The 16634-nt window shown below is 37.0% G+C and overlaps 1 protein-coding gene across 3 annotated transcripts in view; it reads left to right on the top strand.

Moving 5' to 3' along the window:
- Positions 1-376: 376 nt before the first annotated feature.
- Positions 377-16634, top strand: part of LOC145671136 (UPF0415 protein C7orf25 homolog) — a 62498-nt gene continuing 46240 nt past the window's right edge. Inside the window, exons 1-3 of one of the 3 annotated variants that reach the window (XM_081739938.1) lie at positions 377-483; positions 2001-2202; positions 7640-7874. In XM_081739938.1, the coding sequence (XP_081596064.1) occupies positions 2065-2202; positions 7640-7874 (373 nt within the window). In that variant the 5' untranslated portion in view covers positions 377-483; positions 2001-2064. Of the gene's footprint in view, positions 484-1191; positions 2203-2872; positions 2936-7639; positions 7875-16634 lie in introns of those variants that run through there. The other 2 variants (XM_081739939.1, XM_081739940.1) reach the window with 2 other exon arrangements.

Genomic DNA, 16634 nt, shown 5'->3' on the forward strand with positions numbered 1-16634 from the left:
ACATGGTTTCATACTGGTAACGCTCCACTTGTAAACATAAAATGCAGGTCCTGTACACTATGCTGAAATATACCGGAAAATAGCATCTAATAGATTCATAAACTCGCTTATTTTATCCGTCGTATAGGACTTGTAACGATTCTACTAAATTAACCTTATTCCTGTAAACTTAAAATACAGCTGTATTACTTTGTATTTAATTCTGTCGTCCGCAGAAATTTGTTCCTTATAAATATGCCTTTGTCATGTAGGCTATTGAATTTTACTTGCAAATCTTCCAAACTGTGGTTTGCAAAAGCTACACCAGCATCAGAATATGGTTAAAAAACACGTTTTTTAAAATTTATTTAGAACTTTAGAAGTTGCAGAATGAGTAGGATACTGCAAATCTGCAGTTGGCAATGCTGACTGTCCGCGAATAACAATCTTCAGATCGCCCTCTCAAGGATATTTTATATACCTTGTCAAGGATATTTCTTCAGGCGTTTTGAATGAAAGGCGGAAATTTTGGCACCGGAAATTTTGGCACCAGTAGTTTTGACACGGTAATTTTGGCACCGGTAATTTTGGCACCAAGAAACGAAGCAAACGGAAATTTTGGCACCATTTATAATAGAAGTACAGAAAATGTGAGAAAATACTCTGAATATAATAGATATTTAAATTTACATGTTATTAACTAGAACTGCTCCAGCGCGACGAATCAAACCAGTGACGAATGTACAGTCAGCGACAAAATTTCTTTCTCTTCTGTAAAATTTATTTTGCTTATAACTTTGGAATTGATGGACTGATTTGAGAAGTTTTCTGAAATTTACCGAAAACTATATATGCTTTAAGTTGCTGAATATTTTGACTCAAATCTGTCCGTTCATTCGAGAGATATTCGCGGAAGAAATTTTAACATAGGAAAAGAACTTTTGTTACTGACAGTACAGACACCGGTAAAGATACTATTGGCAGTTTCATTACATATTCAAAGCAAGTTAAAATTCCCCTCTAATGGGTTTGTATTTTACTTTCAAGTGCAAAGAGTAAAAGCTAATTGGAACCATGGAAATTGAAGTACAGAGAAAGAAAATTAGAAAATACTCTGGATATGATAGATGTTAATGTACCAATTTATTTTGCAGAGGAGATTACACCGAGATTCTTTCCATCGGAACTTCCGGCCCCCCTCTCACGCATATCCTAAAGCCTCATTAAAAGTTTAAGATTGAAATTGAAACAAATCCCTGAACGTGATTGGCTTGTCACACGGTGGTGCTGAAATCCGATTGGCCGGTCAACGGATGTTGTCAAAAAGTGAAATTTCCATGGTTCGAATCAGCTGTTATTGTTTGCACTTGAAAGTAAAAATACAAACCCATTAGGGGATAATTTTGACTTGCTTTGAATATCTAATGAAGCTGCCAATATTATCTTTTACTGGTGTTTCATTATTCGTGCCTGTGGTACATTCGTCCCTGGTTTCATTATTCGTGCTGATACAGTTCTAGTCATTAACATGTGAACGTAAATATCTATTATATCCAGAATATTTTCTATTTTTTTTCTCTGTACTTCAATTTCCATGGTTCGAATCAGCTGTTACTGTTTGCACTTGAAAGTAGAATACAACCCCAGTGCAGTAAACATAGTGCAGTATTCAGCAACTCAAAGAAGCTACAGTTTTCCATAAATTACAGAAAACTTCTCAAATCAGTCCATCAATTCCAAAGTTATAGGCAAATAAATTTTACAGAAGAGAAAGAAATTTTGTCGCTGACTGTACATTCGTCACTGGTTTGATTCGTCGCGCTGAAACAGTCCTAGTTAATAACATGTGAATTTAAATATCTATTACATTCAGAGTATTTTCTCACATTTTCTGTACTTCAATTATAAATGGTGCCAAAATTTCCGTTTGCTTCGTTTCTTGGTGCCAAAATTACCGGTGCCAAAATTACCGTGTCAAAACTACTGGTGCCAAAATTTCCGGTGCCAAAATTACCGCGCCCCGTTTTGAATATCTCCTTATGTGTGTAATGCTAATTATTTCATTCGAATTTTGTGAGTGACAAAATGGAGCTGGAGGAAATGCTAAAAGAGAAAATTGAGGATGGCCAACAGTTACTAGAAAAACTCAACTGTGTGAGACGAGTACAAGGGTTGTCAAAATTGCAGAAGAAAATAAAACAAGAAATAAATTTTTTATCAAAGGTATAGATTGCTTTTGTCCGTATGTATTTATTTATCATTGTAAGATAATGATTTCATATACATTATTAGTATTTCAAATAGATCATCTAGGGAAATTCATTATGAAAGATAAAAGGAGTTAAGTGCCTTATCGCCGGCCCAATTTTAGGAAATTTACCGGGTATGTTCAGGACAAGGGGTCCAGAAGGACGTAAAAAAAATTACAGGAGGAATGAATGATGCAACTACTTAGACGTAAGATAACGTAACCAGATCTATCCTAACGTAACATAAACGTAAGCTAACCTGAACTAACCTAAGCGAAATTCTATCATTTTTTGAAAAAATATGCGGGACCTCTACACTAATATAATATAAACATAACTAATCTAACCTAACCTAACCTAACCCAAATTAACCAACCCTACCCGAAACTAACCGAATGTGAACAGAAATTACCAAAATTGTAACATTTGTTAGAGAAAAGGACTGGACACCTTCTGCTAAACATAGGCCGAATTTATTTAAGTGTATGAGGAAGAATGAGCTTCCAGAACACAGGTCCCCCATATAGGTTAGTACCTATGTTGGTTCCTTTCTGTATAGAAATTTAATATTTCAAATAGCATTGCCGAACGAGTGTGATGGAGTGAGGGCGGGTTAGAGCCCCGCAGGGCACGTTGTTTTCGGTCTTTATTACAGCTAAATGGGAAGGGGGACCTGTGTTCTAGAACCTTGCCTGAGTACAAGGGAGGTAAGAAGAATAGTAAAAGTTAAGAAAGTGGTTGTATTTTTTGATTGTTTTTGATGTTGTTAGCGGGACTGTATTTGGAGGCGGTTGGACTATTTCGCGGAGAGGTACACTTGTCTTACTATACGGATCCAGAAATTGTAAAATGTACAGAAAAAAATTGACAAGATTTAATGTGCCAATTTCATGTCGAGAATAGAATCCAACCAACCCCTGCCGGGCTTCTAACTCGTTCTTATTACTACTCTTACTCCTGCTTCTACTACTACTAATACTTATACTATGTATCCGTATTAAATTAATACTGCACGCCTGATGTAATATAACGGAACTTGTTGTAATACAACAAAATATAACCGAATGCAATACATTTTGGTGCTTTCTTTTTTTTTTTTTTTTCAGTTTTCAAAGTGGTCCGGCGATACGGCACAAATGCCGATGAAAGGAATGGAGTTGACATATATAATTGAACGTTAGTATGTAATTACTTATAGAGGAATACTAGGTACAGATTGACATTAACTGAGCATAAAATGGAAACTAGAGATAAAATTACTTACCCACGAAAAACTAATATCCGTAGTATTTAAGAATACAGGGACGTTTATATAACAATGAAGGCCATATTGTTAAAATAGTGTCCTCATGCCGTATATCAATACAGCGTGCAGTTGTACTATACGGATCTATATAAATAGTAATAATAGGAGGAGACGGGTTAGAAGCCCCGCCGGGGGTTGTTGGGTTCTGTTCTCTACATAAAATGGGCAACTTTGAGACTTCCTCAAGTTTTTCCGCACATTTTACAATCTGGATCTGTACAGAAAAACTGCACCCCGATACAGTACTTAGAACAAGTAAAGTTCAGGTGTACTACTAGAAATAATTCTTTAGAAAGTACAATTCTTTCATTAATTGTATCTAATGCCTTGTAGAAACTGTATTTTTGCCCAAATGCTTTTATTCGTGTGAAGAAAAACGCACTAACATGTGCTAGGAAGTCTGTGCAAAAAATATTTCGGCTAATCTTCCTCAGGTGGCGTACTCGTATTAAATCCACTTGAACCGGTTTACAACGTTGTATTACTATTTATTTGGGTTAATTTTCCGTATATGCTGGTTAACCCAATCCTTCCACATCAGTCTGCTTGTAACGTTTTATTACTGTTTATGTATTGTATATTAAAATAACAACTTTTTATATTTTTATGCTTTCTTTGCCTTTCACTAGATCATCTGTATTGTATTATCACGCACATTTCTACTTTCCAAACTGTTAAGTGATGCAAGCCAGGGTGGGAAAAAATCATTTTTGTTGATTTTTTTTATTTAAATCGATTTTTTTTTATTTAAATCAAATCTTTTTCTTCGTATAATATAAGTCGCGAACTGAAGAAAAAACATTAGGAAATAGTATTAAATGTTAATTATATCATTTAAGTGAAAGTATTGGGTTTTAATTTTGAATTAATTCCCAATCGTTAAACTATTTCAATCCCAAACAATGTTTCTTAAGCATTAAGGAAAAAGTACAGCAATGTTTATCAACATGACACTTTTCTTTTCACGAAAGTTACTGATATTTGGCAGGGGCATATTTTTAAACAATTGGAACTAGCTAGCGGCACGAAATATATAAAGTACATAAATTTCGCCTAAAATTAACTAACTCACTCTATGACTTATGGAACCCGGAGGTTCAATGCCATGTTCACAAAAGCCCTCCTGACTTCTATCCTTAGTCAACTGAATCCAGTTTCTATTTTGTATTCTTATTTCTGCGAGATCCATCTTAATATTGTCCTCTCATCTGCGCCTAGGTCTTCCTAATGGTCGTTTACCGATTGGACTTCCAGTTAAAACTTTGAAAGCGTTCCTACTTTTTTCCATTCTAGCTACGTCCTGCCCACCTGAGCCTCCAAGATTTGATGACCCTAAAAATGTTTGGTGAATGGTATAAATTATGCAGTTCCCCATCATGAAGTTTTCGCCGTTTCTCATTTCCGTTCCTTTTGGTTCCGAATATTCGTTTCAGGATTTTATTCTCAAATACTTTCAGTCTGCGTTCTTCCCTCAGCGTAAGCGATCATGTTTCACAATCATACAGCACAACAGGCATAATTATCGTTTTATATATTTTAAGCTTCAAATTCCTCGACAGAATTCGGGACGACAAGAGATTTTGAACTGAATAATAACACGAATTCCTGCAGGAATTCCAAAATAAAAAAATTCAAGATGATCAGTTCCAGAAGAACAAACATTTGTGATTGTTAAAAATATGCTTTATGTGACGTGAAAAACAGTTCAAATGCGAGTTGTCCGTGCATTTAAGACATCTATACATAGCAGGCACGTTTTTATACTTTTCTGTTGGCTATTTTATTTCCTCTGACATTTTTTCCTGCACAGCGCGGCAAATTTTCTGCGATCACATCGCAGATCGCGGCATGTTCTGCAATGGGTTCAAGTATCCACTTTATCAAAAGTATTATTCGATATTTTAACGCATCCAAAATTTGTCGTATTACGATCCCGAGGAACTTCTATGTATTTAGTACATAAATTTCGCCCAAAATTTTAAAATTATTATTTTTTTTTTTTTTTTGTTTCGGAGAGGGGATTGGACCCCTCTAAATACGCCCCTATTATCTGGAAACAAACAAATAGACGTGGACACAAAAGAGTTTTCATCTTAAATGTCCATGGTGATTTCCCCGTTGGAATAAAAATTTTAAAACCCTGTGTTACAAAGAGAAGAAAGCAGGGTTCACCCGTAACCCGTTCAAACGGGATTTTCCCTGATCGTTCCCTATATGATACTCGTTTTCATACTGTGCTTACATACATTTGAGTCTCATTGTATTATGATTATTATCTTCCATAATCAAAATAACAGAAGAGAAACGGGATTTTACTTACTTTCACTTTAAATTAATTCATTTCGGAATTTGATTTAAATCAACGATTTTTATTTTAAAAATCAAGTGATTTAAATCTTGATTTAAATCAGACTGATTTAAATCAATTCACCCTGATGCAAGCTACGCACTATTTAGAAATAATGAAAAATATAAATCATTAGTTTCCTGTCTTTCGAACCAGCACTATAAACTGCACCCTACTGACATGTTATGTAAATAAACTTCTAGAGAGGGTTCGGCGGCGGAGGTTCCTGTCATATACATGTCATGGGGCATCAAATCTTACAAAATGTATATGAAAATACTTCCTGCCTATACTAATGTATCATATAAGAAATGAAGTGAAATGAAATTTTGAGTTTTACGTCCCACGGTTATGCCGGTTAGGCTAAAGGAGACGGTGATAATGAGTAATGAATGAAAAATGGTGGAATGAAGAAAGTGGGAGGAAACGGGAGAACACCGAGAAAACCCACGCACACGGTGTTTGTCCACCACAAAGTTCACTTGGCGGGAGCAGGGTTTGAACCCGAGACCCCTAGCACCAGAGGTGAACGCTCTACCACTGAGCCACCGCGGCCCTGTATCATATAAGAGGATTATATTTATGAAATATGAACTTAGCATGAAATTCACTCTTACTGCTTTAGAATGTGTTTATTATGAAAAGAGTTTATTTATTTAATGGGTGCGGATTGACTTTAGGAGGGCTGAATAACTACAGCGTATGTACAAATGTCACAAAAACTGCAGTGCATAAAGCACGAAGCAAGTTCAAAGCAGACCAGCTTGATCTAGGTGACCACTAATGCTTGTAACCGAGTCGAGGCATGAGCACAGAGGGGACCCGAACGGTATCGATGTGGTGCGTTCGTAGGACCGTAGGTAAGGTCTGTAGGAACACGCTTGTGTGTCTTAGAGTCCCTGTTCAGTCTGTCCTGCAGTAAAGACCGCATACACTTAGAAGCTATCGTAGCGGACGTTATTTGCCAGCGTGCGTTATCGACTGTCGTGGTCGAACAGGCAGGTGTAATGGTGTGGGATGTGATTATGTAGAACACGCTTATCTCGTCTGGTACACACTAGTAATTGCTACATTAGGAAGGTTCTAAATATTGAGGTCATACATACCCTTCCTTCAGACAACACCAAATGTTATATTTCAGTAGGATAGTGCCCGCCTGTATGTATCTCGGAATGTGCAAGCCTTGTTCCACGGAGCATGGGTACCACTAGTTCCCTGGCTTGCACAGTAGCCTGACATATTGCATATCGAACGTGCATGAAATGTAGTTGTCACGGTTCTTCAACAGAAAGTTTCGATGTCTTGGGGACTTGCATATAAATAGCATGGAAGGTGATTCCTCATAAGCACACCAATACTTCTTTAATTTGATGCCACAGTGTATAGAAATTCTGGTAGCAGCATGTGGATGATTCACGTCATAGTGGTTTTCCATTGTTAGTGATGTTCTGTTCTGATATTGAAATAATGTTTGTATAGTATAAATTCTGTGGCATAACTTTCATTCCGCTTACACTTGTCTTGGTGTTGCGAATTTCACAGCATATTTTTTTATCTACCTGGCGAAATGCTGAAATGTAATATTTAATCATCAGTATTGGTATCTCTTATTTTTGTTTGCGATAGATAGAAGAAATTGTTTTAATATGAAACAAATTCTAATTCAAATATATTTTAAAAACTAATTACATAAATTGAAATTTACCTGACTAATCGTATTTTTCTTTTTTCTTTAATTACATATTCTTAATGTTTTAGATAAGCAAGAAAGGCTTGAAAAAGGAGCATATTTTGTGCAGTAACTTAAATCACTTTGAAGCTCTTGTTGGGTGCCTTATATCATGTGAAGATCCCGTGGCTGTGCTAAGGAACTTTACTTTTGATAGAGGCGGAAGTGTGAAAACTATCACTGTTGATATTGTAGCAAGGAAAGGGCACCAGTGGATGAAAGTCATTGCAAGAAATCCAAAAGCTTTATCGCAACTTTCAATAGGTAATGAGAGATCTTACTTTGGTCCATTTTAGTTTCTATTGTTAATATTATTATCAGTAACCAGTTTTATAATACAACGTGAATATTAGTGAATAGGCCAAAAATGAATTTAATAAAAATTGAAATTATTATATATCCTATTATTCTACATAATCATAATCATAATTTATTGCATCCGTTCATCGTCATACAACGAAATTGGACATGTCATTTATATATATACCCGTATACATAAACATACATACTATTATTACATATAGATTCTTATGGTTTCACTAATTTAGTTACTATACATTTAATTTTACGTATACGAATTATTTTCTACATATTCTTCAACCGAGTAAAAGCAATGTTCTATCAAGTACCTTTTAAGTTTGGATCTAAAGCTATTGACAGAGACCTGATTTTTTATATATGATAGAAGTAGATTGTATAATAGAGTACCTTTGTGTGTAACTGATTTATTGTATATATTTGTCCTATGTGCATGCAAGTGAATGTCGTCTTTACTTCTTGTGTTATAACTGTGAATGTCTTTGTTAACAATAAATTCACTACTATGTTTTTTCAAATACATTAATATTTCGAACAAATACATTGAGGGAAGAGTCATTATTCCAAGATCCTTAAAAATATTTCTGCAAGAAGAGTTCCATTTTACTCCTGCAAGTATTCTTATTAGTTTCTTCTGTAGCCTAAAGATAGCAATACTTTAAGGTGCATTTCCCCAGAACATCAAGCCATATTTTATTGTAGAATGAAAATTTGAGTAATATATACACTTAGCTGTTTTTACATTAATCTTATCTCTTACACATCTAATTGCATAGCATAGTTTGTTAAGCTTACTTCTTACATGTTCTATATATGGTTCCCAGTTGAAATTATTAGATATTTTAACTCCGAGAAAGGTAGCAGTTTCTACATATTTAACTGTTTTATTATTTATTTTTATTATTGCATTGGCTTGATTACTTTTACCATTGTTAAAATTTAAGGCACATGTTTTATTTACATTAATGATTAGGTCATTTTTATTCATCCAACTTGAAAGTTGGTTCATTGCCGTTTGGCAGTTTGAAGCTAATTCGCATTCATCTTTCCCACTAACTATTATGTTTGTGTCATCTGCATATAAAGTCACACATGAACTATTAATACTTTCAGAAAGATCATTTATATAAAGAAGAAAGAGAAGTGGTCCTAGAATTGATCCTTGTGGTACTCCATGATTAATAATTTCTTCACTTGACACATTTTTGAATTTTATTTTTAACTATTCCTGTGATTTCAGTTACTTGTTTCCGATCTTTAAGGTATGATTCAAACCATTTATTTGCTAAGCCTCTAATACCATAGCACCTAAGTTTTTCTAGCAATATATGATGATTTACTAAATCGAAGGCTTTTGTTAGATCTAAAAATATTCCTATAGATATTTTTTTCTCATCCAGTAACTTTCTGCAGTTTCTAGAAAATGAAAAATTGCTGTCTCAGTAGATTTACCTTTCAAGAAACCATGTTGTGTGTTGGATATAATAGAATATTTATTATTGAAATCCATAACCCGATTGAACATTATTTTTTCCAGAATTTTACCTATAATGGGTAGCAATGATATCGGTCTATAGTTTTCTATTTCATTGAGTTTACCTTTTTTGTGCAAAGGTTTAACTTTAGCAATCTTTAGTTTATCAGGAAAGGTTGCTATGGCGATTGAAATATTTGAGAGATAATATAATGGTTTAACTAAATATTTGTAACAACTTTTTACTAAATTGTTAGATAATTCGTCCGACCCAGACGAATTCGAATTTTTCATTTGTTTTATTATGACGATTATTTCACTCTCTGTTACTGGTTTCAAGAATATAGATTTATCACATTTTTTAATTTTAAGTTCCGATAAGTTAGTTTTACTAGTTCCTTTGTTTTTAATAAGAGTTTGCCCTACATTTGTGAAATATTTATTAAAAGACGTTGCTATGTCCTTTGGATTTGTCATGTTCACGCCCTCATACTAAACTGTCTAAAGCTCTTCATTCTACGATCCCTGTGGCGTGACATGATATTCATCGATTGTATTGTTGTCGGTTGGGAGCACTGTTCAGAAGCGGCCAAATCCAGTTAGTTATAACACATTTCCTGTGTCACTGTTGGTATGTCGTTAAACAGCGTGGACAATTATCAGCGAGTGCAGCGTTAAAAGATTAGTTCCTCTGGAAAAAGGGCATCAGTAGTACACAGATTCACAGACGCTTAATGGCAGTATGGGGATAACTTTCACTGGCACGCAAAACGGTGTACAGCTTGATTCAAGGCTAGAGTTGCAGATTTTGTAAACGAGAAACCGGGACACCAATCTCAGGCTATACAGGGTGATTCACGAAATCCGTAGCAGGTCCTTAACTCAGGTCCTAATGCACAGAAGTGTTTGAAACAAACAAAATATCAAAATGCACATGCCAAATTCATGTGGTGATGCTTCTGACATCAAGGGCGTCTCAAGAATACCTCTACGGCAGAGAAGGTAAAAATTTTAAATCTAAACAGGGGTTTATTTTGCCCCTATTGAAACAATCGCTAAATTTTGAACAACTTTGAGAGGAAACACTGTCATATCTTACCGTTTGGGAGCTACACGAGTTGATGAGTAGTTGATTTTGAGTTTAATGTCCCGTTCAGCAGCGAGGCTATATGAGACGTGGACCTACTGATTAACGTGGAATCCGAACCACATGAGCTCCCGCCGGGAATCGAACCCGGGTCTCCCACGCCAAAGGCGCGTACGCTAACCGCTTAGCCACAAGGGAGCTCATGGGGGCTACACGAGTTTATTAATACTTCAATGCAAGGATTTCCCCGTGCTGCAACTCAAAAAGAACAGCAAATAATTGTTTGAAACTAAAGCGAAGTACGAAAATGAACATGAGGAAACAAACGATGACATTTTCGAAAACAGCGGTAATTCGGGAATCCCTCGATTGGAGGCCGGCCAACTTCACAATGTCAAATAGAAACAGGGGTTGATTTGGCTTGCGCTGAAAGAAGCACTAAATATTGGACTACTGTCATAGACAATAGCTCATGACAGTTTGTACGTATAGCTGCTACAGAAGCTGAGTTGTTGGGGGGAAAATGTGATGAGATACGGTTTACGGTTCTGTTTTTTTTTTTTTTTTTTGTTTTTGTTTTTTTGTTAAGTTTATACTGCAAAATATCTTGAAAAACATCGGATGAAACAATGTACGAAATAAAAAAAGTTAATATTTTGCAGGAAGAAACTTACGTACCTATGCTAAAATTAGCCTCTGCTTCCCCCACTTAGTGGCAGGACGGAGGAAAACTGAAAACTGATATGGGATGGGAATTCCGTCATTTTAATTGCAGATCCAGGTTCTAGAGGAAAAATACGTAAATTTTATTTGGAACATTTTTTCGAACTTTGATAGGCATGATGTAATCAGTTAAGTCTAGGTTCACTAAGGTATCTTCAATTAGATTGGTTAGATAGGAATTTAGTGTCTTTCTCGCATCAAAGTTACATAAAACACAGACAGGCCATTTAAGATCAAGTTTGAACCACTGTAATGAGTTCAAATGTCAATATTCTCCCACCGGGGATTGAGTATTTCATATACAGACGTTACCTTAGTTGTTAGTGCAATTTTTATTTGAAATTAGTTTATAATATGGAAACGATGCAATATACGTTGTACTGTAATGTAAGTCAAACATCGTAATACTATTATTTTTGGTATGCAAAAATAGCTATCCCTCCTGTATTCCCTAAGAAATTAAAGTTGGCGTCGTCACTGCTGTAAAATTGTACCTCAGAAGACGGCAGACAGGACGAAATAGACAGTTTAAATACAGTTAACATGTAGTAACTGAGAGCAGTATCTCCATTGTTCCAGTTCCAGCAATGAAGCAGTTCTTCGCTGTCGATTGAAGTAGTAGTGAAAGCCCGTCGCCAGGAGAAAGACGCTCTTTTCTATTGAAAGTGATATTCAAGAAATTATTGCCATAACATAGGCTCCCTCTTGTATATGTTTAAAAATCCCCCCCCCCTGGAAGCTAAATAACCTAAAGGACGAAAGAATGGATGTGATTTTCAAATTCTTTGTTGTTTGGCTACACAAATCTTTCGAAAACCTTCCGTTTTTAGGTGTGACATACTAATTCTTGCTCGCTGATATTTTTCTATCTGAAGAACGAAAACTGGGATAAACAGGCGTCCCGAAAGCCTTTCTCGGTAAGGTTAATTCTTTCATTGAAAACCGGGACGTCTGGCAACCCTATTCAAGGCTAGAAGCAAGAGTTGCGTAAATCAAGAGAACAACATATGGAAGGAGAAGGACAATGACAGCTGTAGCCAGTATCGGATCCACGAATACTGAAAGTTGGGAAAGGTTTGGTGCAGGTGGGTTCCCAGAGACCTAATTGCAACACAAAGATAAAAACTGTGGAGATAAGTAGTGAACTCCTTCAACACAACAACCAGGATCCCATACGCATTAATTAAATCCAGGCTTGTGACTGGTGACGAGAGGTGGTTTCATTACCATGATCCGGAGACAAAATTCAATCCAGGCAATAGAAACATCAGGGTAGTCCAACGTTGAAGAAGTTTCGGACAGTGCCCTAGTCGACAGTCATATGACTACCATCTTTTAGGACACACTGAGATTGTCATCCTCATCAACTAATTCACGAGATAGCTATAATTATCAGCACAGCGTATGTGGTGACTCTTCACAGACTTCGTGTCACTTCTTTTAAAGAAGCATTCTGGAATGGACAAGAAATGTGCGTTTACAAGATGACAACAGTATTATCAGGTAATGGCATGTTCCCAACGAAACATAAACTTCTAAGTAACCTTTTTGAATTATACATACATACATATATATATATATAGATGGTGATCAGAAAAATGGAAACACCCCTTAGTTGGCAACACGTCAGATGTATGGGTTGGCAGTGGTGTTGTGGCGCCCGCAGCGCCGGACCGCTGGTGGTGGTGTGTTAGGTCGGTCTCCATACTACGTCAGGCGCAGTGGAACAGCAGTGTCCAGTGGCTGCAACAGACGGAGGTAGTGTAAAATGGGAGACCTCTCAGATTTTCAAAGAGGGCAAATTGTTGGTGCGCGGTTATGTGGAGTGAGTGTGACGGCAGTGGCTACTGTGTTAGGTGTGTCGCGTAGGACAGTGTCTAAGGTGATGACGGCGACCTACACAACCCACGGGAAAACCACATCGGGGAAGTGGAACAGTGGGCGGAAGAAAATAATGAGTGACAGGTCACATCGGGTATTAAAGCGCATTGTCACGCATAACCGTCGTGTCACTGCGAAGCAAGTGACGGAGGAACTCAATCAGCACCTCCCCCACCCTGTTTCGACAATCACAGTCCGCCGCGAATTACATGACATGAACTTACGGGGTCGTGTTGCACGGGCCAAACCGCTCATCAGGGACCATAACGCTTTCGCACGCCGCAAATGGTGCCGCGACCATGCAACTTGGACCATTGAGGACTGGAAACGTGTCATATGGTCGGATGAGTCATCCTTCACCCTATTCTCAACCACGGACCGTGTTTGCGTGTGGAGAACGCCCAAAGAAGCTTATGATCTGCAATGTCTCCGCCCAACTGTGAAACATGGCGGCGGCTTGGTGATGCTGTGGGCCGCCATATCATGGTTTTCATTGGGTCCTGTGGTCACACTTAGCGGACGAATCACTGCCAACGATTATGTCGCAATTTTAGGAGATCATTTGCATCCTATGGTCCGGATGTTGTTCCCGGACAATGACGCCATCTTCCAGGATGATAATGCACCCATTCACACAGCTGGCGTTGTTGCAGCGTGGTTTGAGGAACATCGGGATGAAGTTCAACACCTCCCCTGGCCCGCACAATCCCCAGATCTCAACATAATTGAACATCTGTGGTTCGTCTTGGAAACACGATTCCAGCCACGATTTCCACCTCCTGGCCGATGCCCTGCACGAGGAATGGTGTAAAATTCCACTTGCTACCATTCATGACCTCTATGCCTCCATCCCACTTCGCATCAAGGCTGTTCTGAAGGCGAAAGGTGGCCCGACACCATATTAATCTGGTAAGTTGCAATTTTGTTCAGGTGTTTCCATTTTTCTGATCACCATCTGTATATATATATATATATATATATATATATATATATATATATATATATATATATATATATATATATATATATATATATATATATATATATATGTGTGTGTGTGTGTGTGTGTGTTAGGGTATATTTTTAAGTGAGTTAAATATTACTTCAACTAAATTTCACATGTACCTAAGTCAACTTAAGAATGTAGATAACTCTTTCTATTCACTATCAACCTTTATTGCCTTACAACTACAACCAGCCACACTTGGTTGTAACTAAAATATCACTTGCCACACTTGGCTCATATATCTAAATTATAAACAGCTACTTTTGGCTCACCAACCTAATTATCAAACTCTTCAGCCACTTATGGCTCCATTACAACACATAAACAACTACAGCCACTTAAGGCTCTTTTTCTACAACTCAATTGCACATTATTTATATTCATAGTAACGCCTTTCTTTTGTTAGTACAACTTCCTAACACCTTGTCCGATTGTTCACAATCCATACTTTCTCCGATACCCTAACATCCTCCCGGGGATTACCGAAAAAAAAATTCAAACCGTATACAATCACAAGAAGAGACAATCACTAATTTTACATCAACATTTTCATACTTTACTGTCCTTCATTAGATTTCTTTCTTCTTCTTTTTCTTTCTAAACTCCTCACACTTTTTTCCATTTCCATAATTTTGTCACTAATTTCCTGTATTTTCTGATCCCTTGACGTAAACTCAAGAAACACAAACTGTAACAGTTCCTGTTTTTGATTTAAGTTCTGCTCTCTTCCTTTTTTACTTCTTTCACTCTGGCTGATAGTTTGAGCTTCTTGTGCGCCGTCCTTTTGCCGATAACTTCTAGATCTTCTAGATCTGTTATCCTTATTTAAGTTCATGCTACGGACACCTACATCTTCTTTCTTAATAAATCCTAGTATGCCATGCTCTGCTGCTGTATTAGAATTTGTTGTTTGATAAAGCTCTTGACTGACGTTCGCCGATTGTAAAAACATTGTTCTCATAGTCAAAGCCTGATTAGTCTCATCCATTCTTTTTGTTCCTAGAACTTCTGTCTTAACACTAGTTTCTTTCGTACCGGTATTATGTCTTCTTGCCTTACTGCCACCTTCTGCCAAGTCTTCCCTTCGTTTATCCTTGTACCTCGTTACTACCTTCCTTCTTTATTGATCACCTTTCCATACCAATTGTGAGTACTAAGTTTCCTAAGCACACAGCTCCATTTAAACTTTAGAGCACATAGCTCCTGTTAAGCACTAGGCTCCCTGAGCGCACAGCTCCATATAAACCTCTGAGCACTAAGCTCCCTGAGCACACAGCTCCCATTAAGCTTATGAGCACTAAGCTCCTTGAGCACACAGCTCCATATAAAATTCTGAATACTAATCTCCCTGAGCAAACAGCTCCGTATAAAATTCTGAGCACTAAGCTCCATGAGCACACAGCTCCGTATAACATTCTGAGCACTAAGCTCCATTTTCAAATGAGCACGAAGCTCCATTTTGATCACTTAGCTCACATTTCCCTCTGAGCACAATCTCCGATCTCTGCACATGCTTTTTCTACCCCATTCTATTTCCTTCTGTAACTTTACTCATGCACTTTTCCGTTATTTTTTCGCCTTGACTGAATTTAAGTTTGTGTACCTTAAATTAACTTGCACCATCATTGCAATTATCATGAGCCGATTCATAAAGCTTTACAAAGCGTAATGGTCCGTTTCAAGTACGACTGCGCCATTTGTTACATGTATTTATATTTTATTGTAGGTGCTGCAGTAGATAGTTAAACTTTCCATATAATGTTAGGCTTACTAAATAGGCCTAACGACATATAAACATTCTCTTATATAAAATATAAATCAATTCTGCAAACAATTCATTACAAACACAAGAGATTTCTTGTCAATCTACGCAGGGTTATACAACCAATCACACAGAATACTGCTTATGATCCGCACATAATACAAATCCACCAAGAATACTTCTGTAGGATCCCCAAAGGATACCATTGAATCCACTACTCATACTTCGTCTAGGATCCACACAGGATACCATTAAATCCACTAAGGATACTTCTTACGGATCCACACAGGATACCGTTAAATCCACTAAGGATACTTCTTACGGATCCACACAGGATACCGTTAAATCCACTAAGGATACTTCTTACGGATCCACACAGGATACCGTTAAATCCACTAAGGATACTTCTTACGGATCCACACAGGATACCGTTAAATCCACTAAGGATACTTTTTACGGATCTACAGATTCCTTCCTTATCAGCACTTCAGGCCTTATTGGTTTCTGGTTACTAATTTCCAACTGGTCCATCTAAACTTTACTCGTACCTCAATTACCTTTTCCATTAGTTGAGAGCCGTAGTTTTTTTTTTCATGACTGCGCCATTTGTTAGGTAGTCAAAAAATAGAATTGTGCCTATGAAGATTCATGCTGTGTTAGGCATAACAAGCACTACTTAATTAACTATGTACATTTATCTAAAATATAATGTTGAAGCAGTACCGTACATAATATATATAAAACATTACGTATACTTGTCACAATATATTTCT

The sequence above is a fragment of the Thermobia domestica genome, chromosome 15 (genome assembly GCF_964235325.1).
Source record: "Thermobia domestica chromosome 15, izTheDome1.hap1.1, whole genome shotgun sequence".
NCBI classification, from domain to species: Eukaryota; Metazoa; Arthropoda; class Insecta; order Zygentoma; family Lepismatidae; genus Thermobia; species Thermobia domestica.